This window comes from Strix aluco, chromosome 19 (genome assembly GCF_031877795.1).
Source record: "Strix aluco isolate bStrAlu1 chromosome 19, bStrAlu1.hap1, whole genome shotgun sequence".
Classification (NCBI taxonomy): Eukaryota; Metazoa; Chordata; class Aves; order Strigiformes; family Strigidae; genus Strix; species Strix aluco.
The window spans coordinates 3,951,114-3,972,675 of record NC_133949.1 but is presented as its reverse complement, the minus strand read 5'-3'; the positions used below and the strand labels follow the sequence as shown (position 1 = coordinate 3,972,675).

The 21,562-nt window shown below is 44.9% G+C and overlaps 1 protein-coding gene across 1 annotated transcript in view; it reads right to left on the bottom strand.

Annotated features, from left to right (window-relative positions):
• Nucleotides 1–20,879, bottom strand: part of BAZ1B (bromodomain adjacent to zinc finger domain 1B) — a 50,814-nt gene extending 29,935 nt beyond the window's left edge. The window contains exons 1-7 of the mRNA XM_074845444.1: nt 20,645–20,879; nt 14,134–14,250; nt 11,839–11,983; nt 10,826–11,024; nt 6,747–6,868; nt 5,687–5,884; nt 1,771–3,466 (exon numbers count right to left, since the gene is read on the bottom strand). Of these exons, the coding sequence (XP_074701545.1) occupies nt 1,771–3,466; nt 5,687–5,884; nt 6,747–6,868; nt 10,826–11,024; nt 11,839–11,983; nt 14,134–14,250; nt 20,645–20,757 (2,590 nt within the window). The 5' untranslated portion in view covers nt 20,758–20,879. The remainder of the gene's footprint in view (nt 1–1,770; nt 3,467–5,686; nt 5,885–6,746; nt 6,869–10,825; nt 11,025–11,838; nt 11,984–14,133; nt 14,251–20,644) is intronic.
• Between the last annotated feature and the right edge of the window lie 683 nt (nt 20,880–21,562).

Below are 21,562 nucleotides of genomic sequence, written 5' to 3'. Positions count from 1 at the left end.
AAACACTTATTGTGCAGTGGTTCAATATTCATATACACACACATATATATATGAAGCACTGCACAATAAGTGTTTTGTCAGCAGCTGCTCTTTTACTTCCCCCAGAGATACGAACATTATTAAAAGCAAATGCAACTGAAGTGTCATGAAAGCCAATACACTGAAAAAGCCCACAGCAAGCCTGTGTGATGGTAAGAGCACACTGATGCCGTTCTCACTGTGGTTATCCAGAACTATTTTTCACATACTGAAACCACATCAGCCCCCAAGTTTGAAGTCCTGAACAGATTAGCTCTGAGCTGCTAACCCTGCAGCCCTAACTACTGCGCTGTCAACACTAACCAGGATCTCTGGTACTCTGAGGGTACCTTTGTGCCTGCTTAACTGCTTAACAGGTAAAAAGCTCTGGATGCCTGAAGTGTTGGGGTTTGTTATACGGAAAGGAAGCAATATCAATTCAATCGTTAATGAAAGGCTTCATACTTCCCTGCCAGAGAGACCTATTTTTCCTTGTGGGATCCAAAAGAATGAATTAAACTTCCTCAGCACACAAGCCAAATGATTCTTATCTCCATCAATGTACTATTGCTTTTCTTCACATGTAACTAGCACAAACTATCTGGTGAGAACAAGAAGAATCCCAAGGAGTAGTATCCAAACTGTAATTAATTTTGCAGTAAAATCTTATCATGACCTTGAACTTGCTGTCAAACAACTGGAACACTGCAAGAACTGGGGCCAAGAGGCCACTCAGCTATAGCGCATTATTTAATATTTTGTTTTCCTTGGACAAGTAGGACAGCACTCCAGATCTTCAGCAGTTTATTGATACTTCTGAGACTCACAGTTCTTAACAGAAGATCTGAAAGGTCTATTTACTTTAAGCGTGAGGCACGGTTGTATCCAGTCTACTTCCTCAGGAGCCTCAGGGTATTCCACATGATTTACCATCCTCAGTCTCCTAGAACAGATACTCCCACATTCCAGCTAAGGCACATAAACCGGGCTCCATGTGGGATCCTTGTCCCTCAACTGTTCCAGAAGAGAAATAACACCACAGATGAGCTGTGCTGTTTACTTCCACCTGTCCAGTACCCACATTTACAACCAAAAAAAAAATTTTTTTAAGTGCAATTCCAAAGTATTTTGCTCTTCATATTCCATACTCCTTAGCAAAAAGCACTACTTACACAGAGGCATACAGAGGTTGATATTGCAACTCGTGATTCATAGAGGTTTGAGCAGACAGTTTATATTTATACTACTCCATAACTAATTCTTTAAAGTGAGAAACATTAAACTGAAATTTATTGCTTAAGTCCTTGTTTGGGAGAGAAGCTGCTAGCACCAACCTGACACTGTGCATGGCAGCAAGGCCAGCAGCAGCTGTAGGAACTAGCTTTTAGGCAGGAAATACCTCCTCTGCACAGAAGAACCAGATGATGTTTGGGCACAGACAGATACTCTTTTTTGCTTTCTGTCCCCAGAACAGATTTTCTGATCTCCAACCTTCCTGGGCCTGACAGAATTAGAGAGGTACTGAACACAAGATGCCCCCAGATAAAAATCTAGAAGCAGTTACTGCTTTTCCTTAACATTCCAGATTTTGAGCTGCCACAGAAACCACAGCAGTCGAATTATACTTCTCCAGTGAGTAAATCCCATAAAATCAGGTAATGCTTTTGAAAACAGGCTGTCAGTTCTGCCATTAATTTATTTTCCTCTACCCCAGAGCACACAAACACTCCACTCTCCTGGTATTTTTCTCACCTCTCATCTGTATTTCTTGTTGCTCCCTTTCTTTCTTGGCTTGGATGGCAAGAAGGCGCCTGCTCTTCACAGCACTGACCATATCATCAGCTTCTATTTCTACTCGGTGCTCTATCTTCATAATCTCATTTTTTTTCTTTTCATTTCTTCCCATCATATTCTCATCTCTCCCGTTCTCCTTATTCTTGGCCACCATTTCTTTCCGCTTCTGTTTTTCTGCTCTCTTCTTGTCATTTTCCTCCTTCAAGATAGCGAGGCGCTCCTTCCACAGCTCGGCCGATGTCTGCTGCTTGGCCTCCACGTGGTCCTGCACCGAGTACGTCATCAGAATCCGGTGGCACAGCGCTCCAAGGATCCGCAATTTCTCTTCAGGAGTCAACTCAAAGAACTCCGAAGTCTCCAGTTTCTCCAAGAACTCATCCTGCACTTCATTATCCTCAAAAGCTGCCGAATCCTTGCTTTCATCTACATTATCCGAGACCTCACTTTCCTCTTGCACATCTGACTTGCGGAGGCATAGGCGAACCAACTCAGAAGCAGAATGCAAAGTAAGTGGTATTTCAGAAAGTTTCATTCCCAGCTCAGCATAATCTTCAGCAATTTCATCCTGCAGCAGGGTCTGCAAGAGAATGACCAGTACTCGGTTCAAATAAAGGAAGCCTCCCTTTTCTGCACAAAGTGCTTCCATCAGGGAAACCGCCGTGATGGGATACTGAGCATCTGGCATCAATAACCCTGAGTAACAGCTCAGGAACTCCACCACCATGGCGACGTCCCCAAAGAGCGTATTAGGAAGTCCCTCTGGAGTATCAACCAGTTTAAAAGTAGGCAAGGTCTTCCCTTTAAGATCTTGGTCCTCATATCTTTTCTGTTTTTCCAGTTTTTCCTTCATCTCCTTCTCTTTCCGCTCCTTTGCTCTCTCCTTCAGTTTCTCTTTCAGCTTCTCCCTTTTCTTCTTCATGTACTCCTTTCGCTGCTCCTCTGTCATGGTGGCCCATTTCTTCTTGTGCTCTAGAAGCTCATAGCGTTTCTGTACTAACCCTCGCAAATCCTCGGGGAGACGGGCACGATCCTCATTTGAGAGTAACCTAGCTGTTTTGGAGATGATGCAGGAAAGAGCACTTTTTTTGTCTTCCCGGTCCTTGTTTTCTTTGTAATAGGCAATGAGATGAAGTGCTGCAGGAGGCAGATGTTTCTGGGGTTTGCTGGAAGACCTCGGGGTACCTCCAGAATTCCTGGGAGCCCTGGACACCTTAGTGGTACCTTTAGCCATGTCCAGTAGTGTCATTTGCTTCATTTTCATCTTGGGGCTCTTCAAGCCTGTCCTAGGAGACTTCGATTTCCCTGATGACTTCTGCCCATTCAGAACCCTTTTGCCTCTTTGCTTTTTGTCCAACGATTTGTTGCTGCCCTTCCCCAGTCGGCTTTTCTTTGGAATGTGGAAGTTAGAACCAAGTTTAGCAGGTGTCACAATTTTCATCACCTCTTCCAGCTCCTCCTTAGGACATTTTGAATTCTTAGGGTTTTTCACCTTCAGTGGAGCGCCAATAATAGATTTCTCCAAATGCACATGGCACCACAGAGTAGGGCTCAGTGGCTGGCCCAGGGATGATCCATCAGCTTTGGACTTCTTAGGCAGCTTTCTGTCAGGTGATCGAGAGCTCTTCCTCTTGGTTGAGGGGTTGAGAGTCATATACTAAAATTAAAGAAAGAATTATTTTGCATTAGTACTTAAAGGTTACCTAGATCCTTTTCTGTCTATTTTTGCCAAGGTTTGTTTTAAATGTATTTTTCCAATGAACAAGCAGTACTCAATATATTAAGGGTAACAGGCTTCTTAATAGTTTTCAACATTTTGCACTGTAGTCACTACGTTGGTTATTAGGTCATTAGCTCATTCCAGAAAGTTCACCTTTAACTTTAGAAAATGAAACACTACCAAGAATTTTAAATGTTTCATGCTACATTACATAAAACCACTTTGTTTCTACTGAACAGGTTTGTGGGGAGGGGGTTTGCCTGGAAAATGCTGACACTAATTTCAAAAACTATTCCTCTGCTCAGATTTCTTAGAGAGTCCTGTAGGGTTCAGTCCTGGACCCCACCCAGAGGAAAACAGAAGGAGCACAGGAGTGATGGGCGACAGGAGTTCAGAGGCTGCTTTCTGAACTGCCCGAAAGCATCTGGAATGAAGGTGAGACAGGATTCAATTCTGAACTAACGTGGTTGAGCACGTGACTGGTTTTAAGCTGCTGAAATAACCTACATGACAGCACACCTTTAGCACACAACAGTTTAACTCTGAGCCAAAGAGAATCCTGAAATCAGGCTATCTCAGCATCTCAAATTCAGTTTCAGGATGCACCCAGAACACCAATATATTTCAAGAAGTGAAAAATAAACTACAAGGATATAACTTTTAGGTTATAGATAAAATTACCAGAAAACAGGGGCTGAAAATTTGAGATTCCTTAGCAATAAAAAAATTCAACAGTAGAAAGCACAGCAGAAGGTGCAAACATCTAATAAGCATTCATTTAAGAGGCATACACAAATGTGATCAAGTCAAGACTGCCATAGGAACATTCAGATTTTCTGGCTCATGGATGTTCAGGCTTGAAGGCTTTAGTTTAGGAGCTCTCATTAGCCCGTTAGAGAAATTTTTACCGAGTATTGCACAATCACCAAATCCAGTGCCTGCATAATTTCATTCTACAAAAATTCTGTGTTGAGATCTTTCCTGAAGAGAATTACTTAAGCCAAAAGCATCCAGCATTGATATGGATCACGATAACTACAAATTCACAAATATTAGACTACAACTTATACTGTATATCCAACTGTCACTTATACAGTTATTTTGTCAGAATACTAATTCTGGATTAATAAAATTCTCCAGCCACTTCTCAAAATTTAAAAACTCAACATAAACTCAATCTCTATGCCAATGGGGAAACATGCTATGTAAAGTGCCACCCCTAAATATAAAGCTAAGGACTTCTGTAAGTCAACCCAAAGATGCCACAGCTGTGTATATTTTCTTATACTAAGGGTACACCTCGATCCATCAGTGCGCTGAATAAAAGAATTTGTACACCACCAGCAAATACTTTTAATTTCTATTAAGGCAGTGACCCCAAATACTACAGCAAGGGTAAACACAGCTTCAATATGAAGAATTTATTCTTCCCTTTAAGTAAATTTACAAAGATCCAGAAGAGTCCAGCGAAGCTTGCTGGAAAAGGGTGTTCTCCTGATGAGGAAAATGGGATATAGCAAATATTTCTCTTCTAGTTTTAAAACAACGCTCGACGAAGACCGAGTCTGTGAAAACGTAAGTTTACTAAATGAAAAAACACTAGTGCTTTCCCCACCCAGACTTCATATGGCATCTACTCGATTAACAGTGTATTTGGCTGGTCATTACAAAGGGCTGGAGGGAAAAAAACCCACACATCCCTGAGAGTATGCAGTACAAAATTGGTGGTATCTGCCATCACCACACCATAGAAGAATCAAGCATCACGAAGTCAAACATCCAGCTTTTACACTGTAACCATGAAAAGGGCCCAATTAGTGGCGTTACCAGGTAAGGACTACAGCTCTTCCATTTGTCTGGCACCAGGAAATCAGGTCTTTACTTGTAGACAAGTAATGCAAACTATTGGGGAAAAAAAAATAATCAAGGCAATTACACTCAAATTGCCAAAGCAGACCACTGTTTCAGGCATTCAAGCTGGGTCACCTCTCAAAGGGTCAATCTTCAAGGGAGTGGGCCTTCCTGCTCTGCATCTCCCTAAGCTGATGTAAGCTTGGGAGCACCAAAACCCAACTGACACACTGAAGTCTCCGTCAAAACCGTTCAAGGGCAGGGAATGGGTGAGAAAGCAAAGGCGGTACTTTTAGGAATTCTTACCTTATGTGGGTCAAGCAAGAAGTCACTAAATTTACTGGGGAGAGAGTACTTTTTCACTAAGTCATCCTCCACTACCCACGGGGCATTCTCACACGTGCCGGCCCGTAGCGCATTATGACGGATGAAGTACCTCAGGATCTCCTTGTTGGGAGGACGCTCTGTACGGACTAAGCTATCTGCTGGTACGTTGCTGATGATCTTGGAGATAACAAACAGACACACTGTTAACATTTAACTTCTAACCACATTATAAATATAAATCATACGGCTAAAAGGAGCCAGGACCATTGTACTGCTTTGTGTCCACAAACTCTTCGCTCTTTCAAAACTCTTGCAAAGACTCAAAAGCAGTCAAACAGAACTTGCAGAACAGAAATGCCCAACAGAGACTGGTAGGAGATTCAGTTAGACAAAAAAGTAAAACATGTCAGTATGTTGCAGATTTCTTGCCAAAGCCCACTGCTTTATCTCTGACCTTCCTCTGGCTTGTGCTTCCTACTAACTTAAGCACTTTTACATATTAATGTTTATTTTGATTTTTTTTTTCCCCTGAAACCAGAGGAATAACTCTGCAAGCAATAATCATTAAATCAAGGTCAGCAGTGCCTCTCCTGTTAAATTAGCAAACAGACGACAAAAAGCACACAGTGCTGCAGCTACACAGAGCTTCCCGACGCACAGTGACCTACGTCTCTCAGAGAAGCTCAGTTAGAACAAGAGCAGCAACTGACGCTCACGATTTAACTAGCCTACCTGTGACCAAGCTTCATTAACTGCCTGACCTGAGACTGGCCAGTTAACAGCAACCCCTCTAAAGCTACTGTAGCACTGTGACTCTGAGTGTGCTACCAGGGAATTGTCAGGTGTCTCCACGCACAAAACCCAGTTCTATAGAGAAAGAGCCAGGCCAGTCAGCCTCACAGACAGCTACAGCCATCCTGCTTCCACTACCACGACTTTGGCAGGAAGCACTACATTGTGCTGTATAGATACAGCAATAGTGGTTACTTAAACTTGCATGTTCATGTTATAATACAAAGGGTTCAAGCAGACAACTCACCTTATCTTCATTTTTCAGCTTGACATCATATTTGTGTGGCAGGAATTTAGGTGGAACCCACTTCCTTTCTTCCTTCTTCAAAGAAGTGGGAAGTTTCCGAGGAGACCTACGTGCCCGATCATCTGATAAAGCAAGGTAAGACATTAAGTGTCTTAGTATTAGAGTTCAAAGAATCCACTGGACTGACACCCCACCCCTTGCTATCTGTACAGGGTTTGGTTAAACTACAACATCAGGAAAAATATCCTAAATTGGGTTTCAAAAATATCCTGAAGATGCAGGCTGGGAATGGGAGTCCCTAAACAGCTCTGAAGCAGGAGGCAACACTTATCTTCAAGGAGTATAAAGGACCACTTGCAGTATTTAAACTCATCTCTCTACAGACCGTAAGCTGCAACCACCCATGCAAAGGGATAAAATGTCTACAAAATTCATAAAGTGGAGACAGGTTTCAATAGCCTAACCAGTAACCTGCTTCGGGAGCTCCTGCTGAGAGCCCTAGCTGTCTCTGCCATGCCATACTCGAAACAATTCTACTGCAGGAATTACTGACTCTAAATTAAAGTAACCTTTAAAATCATTTAACTTCAGTGGCCATTGAGTCTTTTACAGTTATGAGCCCTATGTGGATGGGCTAGTTTAGATGGGGATTTTAAGCATACTTATACAACCAGTCTTTTTATTCTCAAAGAAATGTAACTGAAAGAGTACAAGGGCATCACACCTTCTTGCCAGCTGGTGTCAAGCTATTATTTCTATAGTCAGGTTGCAAATGTTAACCATTTAAGACAAAATCCAATCTTACTGAAGAAAGCAATCCCCAAACGTTTTTATGTTTGTGGCTATGGGTCAAAGCAAACACTAAAGCAAGCACAATAGATGTATACGCAGAATACAAGTAGATGCCTGACTTAAGTCAGACTTTTAAACATACATGTATCTCTATCTCACTGTCACACTGTAAACCCTACAGCATTTAAGCTTCAGCAGCATTATAGCTTACATGGTATAAACCCAAGTTCTGTCCCCTTCCACCTTCCAAAGTCAGTCCCCTTGGTTCGGGAGCAGATCACAGTTGCGAGGGGCTCGCCCTGCCACATACAGAGATGTGCAGGTACTTCCCATATTAGTGCTGCATTTCAGATAATGCAGCCTAGAACCCTCTGCTCCAAGCACCGCTCATTATAGAAATTTTCCTTTAAAATAAAACCCCCTGAATTTTGTAACAGTGATAGCATTGATAGTATGAAAAGTGACTAATCCTCTCATTGCAAGTCAGGCCGAGCCAGAAATTTTGCCTGCTTTGGTTCCACATTTGTATTAAGAAAATCCTGCTAAGTTCACAAATACTGAATTGTGTTTTTCTGCTTCAACAGCACAACGGAAATCGCATTCAAGCTCTGTAAAAGATCTGCTTTCAGCGATCTGCTTCAATGTCTCTTAAGCAGCTGAATGCTACCTTTGCCGGATGCGAGTACTACGCACAGCAAGTTTATCTTTAAGAAATAACGACGTGTTGTCAGCCCTGGCTCTGACTTTGAAGGCCCCGGTTACAGCACTGCTTCTGCAACAGGCCTGGAAGCGACCTCTCCTTTTGTGATTTCCTTTCTAGATTCTAGAAACAGGGATGACTACATTGAATTCCATCAAAGAACACTGGGATACTCGGGAGTGGGGAAGAAGAAATCACTATATATTCCTTCCTGAAGTATGGTTTTTTTGTAAAATAACTTTATTACAATCCAATGCAACAAACACATTCACTACAGTACTGGAACCTCATGAAGGATCCATATGCTACTGTCTCCTCCTATTCACCACTTACTTTGGTTTCTCCAAAGCAGTATTAGTTCCAAGTACCACTCAAGCTGCAGAACCTGCCTTTTGTAGTTCACCATCCATTTTCAAGGAAAACTAACCTTCCCTCTCACTACTGCAGATTTTTCCAGAGTTCACTCCCTAAGCGACTAAAAATACAAAGCCACTTCAGACTGCACGTATGTCACAAAAAAGCTGGTATAAGGCCTTATTTTCAGCTTCTGAAGCACAGTAGACTCCTAACCAGAGACTGAAGCTCTCTTTCTCTGCCCCTTTTTTCCTCCAACAAAATCAGCAAGTTTGACATTAGTAGAACTGCTAAGGTTAACTCTGCCCCCTCGTGTGTGCACAGAAAGGTACAGCTCTTACATCACACACGGTTATGCAGAGCCTGCTATTGCTTCTAAATGCTCACTCCACCCATATTACTGGTGGTCAAGTATGCTATTAGAAAGAAAAAGTCAAAGTGTGGCTAGGTACCTCCAGATACTGTACACAGCCTCCAGCAGGTGTAGTCCAGGGCCTGAACCCACTAAATGAAAGCTCATCTTTACTACTTCTGTAGTATGCTGCATAAATGTAACAAATGCTACATAGTTATTGTAATGGACTCCAGAATACAGATTCAGTAATGAGTTTACTGTGAACTCATTATATTATATAGCTCATTCTATTATAACCCAGAATACAAAAGCATTAGCAGTAAAATATCCTTTAAATAAATCCCTATGTACAAGGAGAAGAGTTAAAAGAACAAGTGCTTATTGCTTTTACTGATTATCTTATGACTCTGCTAGCATCTTTGATTTGAAAACGTTGAGGTTCATCCTTTACAGAAGGGGTAGGACAGTCCCAGTTCCCAGGCCAGATAATCAGCTGAGTCAGAGACTGAGAAAGGCACAGGAATCCCCATTCCTGCAGTGTTCTTCCAACCTCAGAGTGCCGACTGGCAAGGTCAGCAAGACCACAGCTGCACACAGCTGGTTAGAACAAAATGTCATGGTAGACTTTACCAAAACACCCAAGCCCAAAAAAGCTGCTGTAAGTTTGGTCAACAAGCATTTTAAAAGTAAAAGGTACTTTCCATGCCTTTCAACTAAAATAAAGAAATAAAATCATGCATTAGTCCCTCTCCAAGCACTACTTGTTTCAAAGGATGAATATAAGGCCAGATTGTTACAGAAACACTTTCCTTCCTGGTTATATGGAGTACTGCAATGAAATCAAAACAGCTCATACCTTTTTCCAGTACCAATCAGAAGCAGTTGACAATTATTAAGCTTGGGACTAGAGCTTGATAGAACTTGTTTTCCAGTCCTGACTTTGCTATTAGCTTGCTGGGCTGTTTTCTGAGTTTCCTCTTCTCCATATCAGAGGAGGTTATTAGAGAAGGTTGCTTCCCCAGATGTTGAGTGGCTATTTACAAATGTAAGCACTTTATTACATTTATGTACCTTTAAAATTAAGCTATCTAGATTAGAGTTGTGCTGTGGGGTTGGGTTTTTTTGGTTTTAAAACATTTTTTGAAATCTCTTTTAAAGATGGAATTATAAGATTCTCTAAGAAGTTACATAGGACAAGAAACTGATTTTTTTTTTTTTCCATTCTCTTTCAACAGTACCTTCTCAGAGTCAAGAAAAGTCTTGGACATCCACTGTTTAGTTCTGCAGCAAGGAGGAACAGATATGAAAGAGGGGAACAATGTTTCAAAGCATGTTTTATTTTGAACCCTTAGAAAAAAATTATTATTCTTCTTCTGCATGAATTTTGTTTCAACATTTGAAAATTGGAAAGGGGATAAACCAAAATAAATTAAAAACCGCCTTATTTTTTATGTCAGCTGGGGACATGAAAGAGAATTAGAGCTTGTCTCTGACTGCAGAACAACAGGCTGTAGAACTACAGATGTTTGCTCTGAGGATGAACATCACAAAACTTTATGAATTTTTGCTGCTGCCTCCCCAGGTTTTTTTTAAATACACTTATTACACTTCCAAAGCTTACACGTTTCATGCATAGCTTTCGGTATTACACCTTAGAATGACAGCACATTTTCTGCTTTAGAACAGGCAAGAACAGTTGAAAGCCAACAGCACTGATGCCACCAGAACTGCACCACTAACAATGGCCATTTCAGAATTTTCATCACCTCACGCTGTTTAAACATCACATACAACATTCACAGCCCAGGCCCAAGATGTACATAAATTCAAATACTCACTTCCAGGTGCTACCTACTGGCATGCTGTCCTACTACTTACTCATACTTTCCCTCCTGTTGTCATCCTCCTTCAGGATAGCTTCCTTCTGGTTGTCCTGAGCTGCCTGGCTGGAGTTCTCCTTGTCACTGGATGGGGAATCACAGGCTCCATCAGATTTCTTTTCTGAGGCCTCTTCATCAACTTTCTCCAGGGGATGTATTTTCACAACTTTCACAGGCAACATTTTCTCCTTACCAACCTGCACACAAATATTGATGAAAACTGAACCTGTTTAACACTACGAGGAAGGAAAAAAAGCAGCTAAGAACCTACAAACCGTAATTTGGCAAAACACTTAATTGACATCCTCCTTGCAAGTAGCTCATGATCCCTCTCATGAAACAATTACAGGATTTCTTTCTACCACTCCTACCTGGAAGTTCTGTACAAATTGCCAAGAAAGAGAGAAACTGCCAACCCACAAGTTTTTCCAGTGTTTAATAATGCTGCTTTCTCAGTCTAAGGGAAGAATGTGTGTGCAAGGTGCAAGTGTGCTCTCTCAGCAGCCCCAGTTGAGAGTACGTCCTGAACAGATTGCTAACAGATAACATTTTATAACTTTCCCTTATTTTCAACACATTTGAGTTTTCCCCATCATTCCCAGTTTTGGAGGGAATTTTCTAATCATTGGAGCATCATTACAGCTTTGTAAGCAGTTGACTTCAAGCTACATTAGTTTAAGACTAAAAATATGTATTTTTATATATATTTAAATAAATACACAGACCATCACATATTTAAGCAGTATAACAAGCATATCTCCATTTCCCCACGCACACACATAGATCAGTCACTTTTCTCTTGCCATCAGTATGGGTCATCCATGTGCTTCTGCTTACGGAACTGTTTTGCATTCAAAAGCAGGTGCTGTCACTGGGATTCTATAGGAAAGAAATTCTCACCATCTTTCTGATAATGTAAGTGGCTAACACACTCTTCCCATCTCCTGCTTTTAGATGTCCAAAATTAGCTCTGTGCAAAAGCATGGGATAAAATGGAAAACAGATCCTTACCTCAAAGTCACACTCTTCTCCCACTGCAAATTTGGTCATGATCTCCAGCCAAGCTGCATCCACCAACTTTTCCAAAGATACAGTGTTGTGGTGGACTATTTCCAGTACCAGTTTCTCATACCAGATGGGGAACTCCTCCTTCAAGCTGAGCAAACCCATAAGAAGTTTTCATTATTCAGGGAATAAAAGCCAAAATGCAAAGTAGCCTCCCATTTCGCAATTCCGGGAACATTAACAGCCAGGACAATGTTTGAGGCAGATGCCACATTAGCATGCAAACATCCAAGGGCTTTTTGCTGCCCTCCCCCCAACGTGTTAATTGGCATGACAATACAAATTGTACTTGTCCTTCCCAGAAGGAACACCATAAAGCATTCTGGAAAAGCAGTACTGCCGCTGAATCCTGTCTTGCTGGTTATTACTGCCTCTCTAGTGGATGTTAAATACATACCAAGACCATGTCATTATTATGGGGCTTGTTACTTTAAAATTTTTGCTTCCAACAATAACACGATGCTGATGAACATGTAGCATTTCTTTCTTCCCAAACAGACTGCTAACACAGTAAAGAAGATAGAGGCAGGCTTACACAATCAAATTATCTTTCCAGACAAAAATATTTTGTGTGTTTCACTACGTCATGATCTTCAAACTTTTTCATTCAAAGAAGAGAAAGGACTGCTAAAAATTTACCTGACTGATTTCCTTTCCAAAAAGATCAGGTCAGTTGGCTTATAAGAGAACTAAGAAATATATTGCATAAAGCTTTCTGGCTCAAAAGTAAAGTTCGTTTCAAGTTACTGTAAGGAGGAACAAAATACTCCCTTTTTCCAAAACTCTTTCAGCTTCCCAGCCTCAGGGATCCATTGCTGACAATCCTCAGCTCTATTTGCTGTTCTACAACTGCCACGAACAAATTTATCCCATTAGCAAGCTGCCTAAATGAACCTTTTTTTATTCAGACTAGTGTCAGGTATTAAAGCAGCCAGCAAACTGCCTGGGAAGCTTTTAATCCCATTTCAAAGAGACAAGACCAAAATCTCATTTCAGCGAGTCTTTTTTTCCCCACATTTAGAGAGACTATAGCTAAATTTGCTATTGAGAAATCTTCCATTTATATTTCATTTACATTTCTTCATGTTTTCAGAAGTGGCCATCCAACCCAACATTGTTAACCAAAAGTAAACCAACACTAGACCAATGCTTTTTGGCTCAGAATTATAAATTTACAGAGCTGGCTCTGCACTCTCCTCTCAAACAAGGACACTAGGGAGGAAAGACTGAAGACAATGGTACTTCAACCCTAATAGAAATTAGCACTATTAGCAAATAGGTTTCTTATTTGTTGCCTTTAAGGATATGATTAACCTCGAATGATGGGGAATTTCTCCATAGGCTAAGGCTATTAACTCTTCTGCCAGTGATTCAGACAAGTGGATTCTTCAGGAAAGAGGCAGCAGAAAATTTAACCTCTTAGGTAGTACTGCTGACAATCTCCCCAGTTTGAATCCAGGAAAAATAAAGTCACAGAAGTCCAAGTCATCAGTTCACAGAACAGAGAAACATGCCATTTGTTTGGCATAATTCCTACAATTTGGTAATCACAAAGCTATATATGTTGGATGAGCCAAGGACTTGCACGTTTATAGAAAATTCACTTCTATGGGAAGGGTCACGCTGGATCTCGACCAAAGATTCCAGGCCTGTGCTGTGTGCTAGAGGGGGAGGTCAGGGACACGGCAGCCCAGAGGAATACTGGTGGTCTGAACCTCTGTTCTGATTCTTGCTGGTTTCTCTTTGTTCTTTAGTGTTCCCAGTAGAGCAGATCCCCCAAAGTCTCACTCCAAAATAATCTTTTTTAGTACAAAAACTGATTCCAGTGCAGATCTGGAAAAAATAATTACAGTTGTGGACCCGACTGATGTGAAACACTTCAACAGCCTCTTTTTACTGTATTTTTACTTTAGCTCCTCCAAGATTTATTTTTTTTCCCCTCTGAAAAATTCCCATTACTCAAGGGGCTTTAAAATACGCCAAGTACCATATGCTGAACTATTTTGGTTCAAGTAATACCAAGATACAGCACTAAATAAGTACATTACTCAACTGCATTAGTGATGGCATCAAATTTGTACTTGATTTGCTTTCAACTCCAGAATCCCCAGATCTACTTACAGCCAGTAAAAAGCTACTTACCTCACCTCATAAACTAGCAATCACATATCATTCCCAAGTCCACTCTTCTGCCCCAATGCCTAAAGATAGACACATACCGATTTCTTCACTGGTACTTACAGCTCAGCAACTTCCTGCTCCTCCTCCCAAGCCTCTTTGTGCGTCAGCTGGCTGCTTCCTGTGCTTTTGCACGTCCATATTCGTTCGCTGTACCTCTCTAAACGTGCTTCGTACTCTCTGTAGAAGCGGCAGCTCAGGAAAACAGGATTTATGCAGTGGAGAGCATTATCACAGCAGCACAAGATGATCAAATTCAATTAAACCCTTACTATTGGAGCGCACAAAGGCTGAGGATCGCTACAGTACAGTCTGATCCTGTGTCTACCACAGAGATGCTGTGTTAAATCCAGACCAGGATACGCTGGAGCTTTCTGCAGCTGAAATGCCTGTCCTGTTCAGCACTGACATACAGAAGGTGCCACAGCACCATCCGTTCAGCTGAACCGCATACGGCTGAACATTTTCATGGCATCGCTAAGTTACTTTTCAGCTTTTCCAGTCTGATTCATTGGAAAAGAGCACGAACACTGTCACAGGCACGCACAGGAGACATGGCATGGACTGCTGCTAAATGCCCCACAATAACTGTTGGGGAACTACTACTACTAATGCCTCAGGGTGGTGTTACAAACTCTGGATGCAACTTACTAGTCTACCCAGTACCCCCAATCTTTTGACGAAAAAAACCAAAAGCTTTAAAACGGAAATGACTAGAAAGGCCAGCTCTCCTTTGGTTTCCAACAAGGGCAGCCTCCTGCATTAGCACAACATGAGGATCTTCCTCACCAACTACATCCCCTGCTTCCTGTATCACAACCAGTCTCAAGGTGAAGTTATTCTGGCCGTTAGGATTAATGGGTGCACAGATAAGTCACCATGGTGCAGACAGCATTATCAATTACAGCATTAGCTACTCTGGTGTAAGCACCTGTGGCTATGCTCTACCTGGTCCAACTAAGCAGTAATTAACTGTCAGTGTAAACAGAGAGAAACTACTTCATACTTTCTATTGAACACGTACAGGCACAATTATCAGAAAAGCTAGCACAGTGTAAATCCATACCAATTTGCCCACTGGCAGCCTGCTTAAGTTGTCATATGCTTACTGATGGTAATTTAAGTGGAGAAATTATAAGAAAGGCAAGAAAAGCATCTTTCCCTTCTTCTTCAGCACGCTCTCCAGCAGAAGAGCCAGCACAGAGTACAAAGCAGACTTGTAACAGCTACAGCGGCTCAGCCCGCTGCAGCACAAGTGCTAATTATGAGTCTCTGTGGGAACAAGTAGATTGCTTCACGCTCCTGCGAAGGCAGAGCCACCAGGCACAGCAAATCGCTCATCGTATCCTGCATATGCTTTGTCTTTCAAGAAAATTTTAGTGCAACTAACCTATTTCTTTTTTTAAGATTCCTGTTAGGAAGACAAATTACAACCTCAACAAAACCAATTTGCTCGGACATTTCTTTACAGCCCCAAGGTAAAGCACAAGAAGGTACAGAAGCTGTGCTGTGGATGCTGATATACAGGTATCTTACAGCCACAGCAATTGGTGCTACGCCAGAATAAAAGCAGGAACAGAGCTGCCTCCAGAGGAGGCTGCCACTGCTGACAGTACCCCTCTGCCCGGAGCAGGTCTGAAGACCAAGCAGAAATCCTGTGGTTCCCAGCTTGCCCTGCTCGGGGAGTCTCCTGCTCTTCAGCAGATGAACAGCCATCTGACAAGTCATCACACCAGTAAGTTTTGAGCCCTCTGGCCAATTCTTACCCCTCCCTGAAGTTTCAAAGATGCTCAAGTTTCCATAGAAAGGAGAGGTGCTACAGGGCAGGGGCAGGAAGCACCGTTGCTGTGGTGGGGCAGCGGCAAGGAGTAACCACAGCTCATAGAGGAACTCCTCTGTGCAGCGCCACCAACCAGACCAGAAGTGGGATTTTAACAAATTTTTGTAATGATACTGAGTTAGGAGGGAAGGGAAAAAACCCCCAAACAAACAAAACCCAACCAAACAAGAAAACAGGAATCCTGTATTTACAGCAATTAACCACTTTAATAATAACTAAATTGCAACCGTAATACTATTCCTTCCTATGCCTTTCCCATAAAAAGAAGAGTTAAAAGCAAATTCAATCCTCACAGTTGAAAGGAACCTTAACATACAAGTAACAGCAGTCTTCAGCTTCATTCAGCAACCCCACCTTCACTATCCCCTGGGCTTTCCTTCTGTGCATCCACGGACAGCACCTAGATAAGCAGGACTCACAGCTGCCATCACACAAGTGATAAAGGAAAGACAATTTCTTAGGGGATGAGGACATTGCCTTTAATCCTTCAGTAGTCTAACTATAAACAAATATTTGAGATACATCTGGAAGATAAAGTTATGGTCTACTTCACTCCTACATTTATCAACTTTCTTCTCTCTAGACCCGTGAGGAGATTCCTTTTCTTCCAGCAAGGAGAGCAAATAAATGCTGATCTCCAGTTTAAAAATAATTGAGAGATACATTTTTTCCTAACACTATTTCCCATACTGACAGGGAGATCCATGAGAATTTTCCCCTCCTTGTACATGCCTATGAGATCAAGCTTAATCACACCATATCAGCCCCCACATTTTTTAGACCAACACCGAATTTAAAAGCAGCAGGTATAGCAGTTTCCCTGTCCAGCTCAGCTCTGCCTCTCAAATGCAATTTAATTCCACCTACAGCTGGTCAGCTCATCTAACACTGACCCCTGGACACATGCCTTAACCAGCGCTTGAGACTCATGCCCACAGTGCCCACCCTGCCTTTGTGCTCCGGGTTCTGCTTTGAAATCCTGTGGCCAGCACAAAGCCAAAACGCAGGAGGATGTTTTTGCAAAGTTTACTGTAGCTCAAACTTTCCACTACACATATGCTATTTGTCCTTTCCACTCAGATTGGATACAAACCCAAGAAATTTCAGACCCTTCAGCAGGTCTGACTCAGGTCTACAAGTCGGGGCTTAATGGTATATACCATAACCAACCCATCTCTCTACACAGCTGGAGCTGCCGTTGCCACAAATTCCCAACACCTGGACACTTGTGAACAACACACAGGTTAAATCAAACAGTTGACTACCCACTGTGTAACAGTTAATACAGCACATCTGTTTGCATCACACTAAAGATCACTTAATGCTGAAAGGCAGAAAACAAAGTTACAATAAAAACAAGGGACCCTATTAAAGAAAAATGTTTAAAAGTAAACAAGCTAACCACTGCACAAGATGACTATTAAGTGCATACAAAGTTTACTTCTTCCTGGGTTACTGACGTCTTCCCAGAAATGACTATGAACTCCAAAACAGCTTTAGAGTATCTTAATTGTTTCCACTTGCTCGGGAAGCAAACTTACCAGGAAGGTCAGTACATTTATAAGACACTACTCCCTGGGTGGGTGGCAAAGTTCTCCTAGAGCTGCAGAGTGTGACACGACTGTGCTTTGTTTGGTGCTTCCATCTTTCAGCCAGAGTTTAACTGGCCAGTATCACACATGAAGATGTGAACGACAGGCTTTAACTCGCATGCCAAATGCACGCCTCGTTCTCTGTGCTGCTTACCATACAAAAACACTAAAGATGGACAGCAAGCTTTTAGATGAGAAGGAAAGCAACAAAGCTTCCCAAAACTGTACCCTGATGACTGAAGAAAAGCTTTTGCTGAACACTGCCCTCTTGCCAGTCCAGGACGGTCAGCTCTCTGAACCAAGCACCCCTCGAGCTGGCAGCTGGTTTTCCAAACTGCAGCCAGTATAGCAGAACACACGCTGCAGCCGTCCCACGTGCTAATGAAAGAGATGACCTGCTCACCAGGGAATAAATTTGGTGTTTGGCAGACACCAAATGCTCAGTACATGCACTACAGACCAGGTGCACAGGTGACATAAGCCAGACAAGATCACAGTGCACATGAAGCATTTACCTGACATTTCACATAGAGCAGATCCTACAGAGCTCCTACAAGGACGAGTCTATCTCTGACCACCCAGCGATCCACCCATCCCTGCACCCACACAAATAACAAGGCTCACTCAGAGTTGGACACCAGAAGCCCAAGGCTTTGCCAGGATGCAAAGGGCTCCACACAGCATGGTTTCTCTGAAAAGGTTTCTGGGGCATTTGGCAGTCAAAGGAAGCCACGTAAAGCTACAAAGAAATATCAGACCCAAATAAACACCTGAGCTCTGATGACCAGCCTATCCATCTGTCCACTGCTGCTAAACACTTTCTTAACACAAGTCCACAGGGCAAACATCTTTCCTCATATAAAATACCCCAATCTCCATTTTTTGTTCAACCCAATGTACAGCTGAAAACTCTAAGAGAAAAAAAAGAAAAAAAGAGTCTTAAGAACTTTTGATGTCTTTCAAATACCTCATTCGTAGCTGTGCAGTGTAAGAACGTGTGCACCCTTTAGGGAAAGGGCTGATCAATATTTTTTCCAGGTGAAAAAGAAAAGTTCAGGAGACCATGTTCTGCCAGGCCTCAGCATAAATGACACCAAGAGCTGCTCTGCGCTAAGGCTCAGGTACCTTGTCACACGCCCCCTCTGCAGGCCGCTTCCTCTGCACTATCTAGGATAAACAGAAGTGACAAAAAAGAAAACCCTCCAAGTCTTCCTTAGGTAACATCTCCCTTCAACTTACTGACTCATTTGCAATTTTCTGTTCCACTTTTTGCCTAGCCTATATTATACACAGTCAACAAAGCAAGACAGAAACCTAACATTACTTAGTTTCTCTTTTTAGCTTCATGACGTCTATCTGCCAAGATGAACTTTCTAGAACATGACAGGCTGTCCGCCTCCCACAGCACCCCATGAAGTACTTTCTCCAAGAGAAGAGCATCTCTCTAGAACTTCAGTGCTTGCATTGGTTTCCTCTCTCCTTTTGACCCTGCAGCTAATCCCTCTGAGCATTTTGACCCTGCACCATTCCCTCTGAGGATGAGAAACCACCCCTTTTTTGCCTTAACGTTAATATCATCCAAGTGTTTGCAGAAACACGTCCTCCATCTACTCACGGATCCACAAGAGCCATACCAACAGACTGGTGCTCTCAGACGGTGCCCCATAACTCCACTGTGCTGTTCCTACAAGGCAGACAAACCTTAAAGCTACATCTTCTGTTACAAAAGTAGTAATTAGGTTTAAACTCCGTCTTTTTGATCTCTGATTGCTCCTCATACGGAAAGAGAGAGAACAGGTCCCTGCCTGGTCAGATGGATGACTGAGCTACTTTCAGTTTGCACATACCACAATAGCAGGTTTTTGAGTCACAGATTGAATGCTTTAATTTGAAATACTGTTAAAAAGCAAGTATCTAACACTCTACTCAATCTCATTTTATTGAGCTGACCACATTAGTAATGCCTATCTGCCCTCAGATACGCATTTCCTCTTCAAAAGCTACCTAATCCTTCCTAGGGGCCTTCACTAGCTGTTCTTCATACTGAGGTAACAAGAGACTCTCCAGTACAGGGGTCTGTGTGAGTTCTGGAGTCCCTTTGTCTTCCGTGCTCCCAACATCTCCGAGGTATGTTCCTATATTCATGCATTTCCGTCTCACTTCCAGTCCTTCCTTCAGTTCCTCAGATTTTGACCCTTATAACACAAACAACAAACCAGCCTCCTGAAGCAGCAGTTTGTGGGTTACAACGGTGCAGCCCTGCCCCCCCAGCCCTGCTGGGGACTGAACAGTAACTCGGCCTTGGTGGCCGCACACCGCCGTGCGTTACCTGCCTGGCCCACCTCCGCTTCCTGCTGCTCGAGGACTGTCACCCTCTGACTCTCGTGGAATCATTTAAATTAAAAAAGAAGTTTTTCATGCAAAATCAGCCCAGAAGATACTCACATTCAGAATGAAAACCTGGGTACTCCACTGGCAAGCTACTTCTGTCGCTATTTTATTCTCCTGCTTGCGGCAGTCTCTAGTTTCAATGCCAGCCCTCCCCCACGGGATACACCCCCCAAATGTGCACTGCAACCCCCCTCACGAACTGCTCCTGCGCTAATTGCATTAACCAACCCCGACCTGCCGGGATCCTGAACACGCAGCCAGCTCCCGGTTCCCAGCCACCTTTACCCGTTACTTTCCTTCCACGGCCGCGCCGCCTCAGAGCGCTCCAGCCCCGCGGAGCTGCTGTCGCCGCTGCCCTTCCCCCGCCTGGAACCGCGTTTTAAGCCGGGTCAGAAACTTGTCAGGGAACAACCGCCCCGGCGCCAGGGCCGAGCCCGGCGGCAGCGCGGGCCGGGGGGCCGGGCTCCCCTCACGGGCCGGGCAGAGGCGCCGCCGCCGGCCGGGCCCTTCCCGCGAGCAACCGAGGAGCCGAACGGCCCCGCTCCCGCTTTGTTCAGCCCCGCCGCGCCCCCCGCCCGCGCGGGGCCGCCCCCCGGGAGCGCCGGGGCCGCCGCGGAGGCCGGTTGCGCGCCCAGCAGCAGCGGGACCGCGCGGCCCGCGGGCGGCCGCCGCGGCAGGTGACAGCGGCGCCGCCGGAGCCCTCCCCGCCGCCCCGTCCCCGTCCCCCCGCGCCCCCGGGCCGAGCGGATACTCGCGGGTGCGGAAGGCCTCCTGCGTGTGGGGGATGACGAACCGCTCCCCCGGCTCCCCCGGCGGCAGCGGCTTGGCCAGCGGGAAGGGCTTGCGGCCCAGCAGCGGCGCCATGGCGGGACGAGGCGGGGTCCCGGCCGGGGCCGGCGGATCCGCGCGACGACCCCAGCGGCGGCGGCGGGACCCGGGCGGGAGGATTGAAAAATGGCGGGAGATTCCCCTCCCCCTCCCGGGCGGGCGGCGGGCCGAGCCTCGCCGCGCGCACCCGAACCTGCCTCCCGCGCCGCAGGGCCCGCCCCCGCCGCCGCGGCCCCAGGAACCTACTGGCGGGCCGCCGGCGTCGCCGCCTTTCGATTGGCTGGGCGGCCCGCCAATCGCGCCGCCTCGCCCCGCCCGCCGGCGCAGCAAGCTGGCTTGCACCGCGCGCGAGGTGAGAGGTCGCGTTATGTAAGTGGTAGAAGGCGCGACTCCATTTTGTGTCCCCGTTATCCGCCCGCCCCCCTCCCCGCGGCGGCCAATCGGAGCGCGCCCCCGCCCCCCCGCCCATCCGGGTACCGCGGCGGGGCCGCGCGCCAGGCTTTGTCCTCCGCGCTCGGCTCGTGCCGCCCCCCGCCTCTTAAAGGGGCCGCGGCGCGCGGGGCATGGCGGGCTCGGCGGGGTGGCCGCCGCCCCTCGGGGAGCGCGGGCCTGGCGCCCACCGGGCCGTCCCCGCAGCGCTGGGCGGGCCGGGCCTCTCCGCGGGGAGGCGAAGCGGCGGCTCCGGCGGGGCGGGTGAGGAGGGAGGCGGCGGTGTCGGGGCGGTGCGGCCGGGGCCCGCGTTCCGGGGGTGCAGGCGGCGCTGTAGGGCGGCCGGGGCTCGTCTGGGCGGCGGGGACGGGCCGGGGAAGGCTCCGGAGCGCCGCGGGCCCGGCGCGGAGGC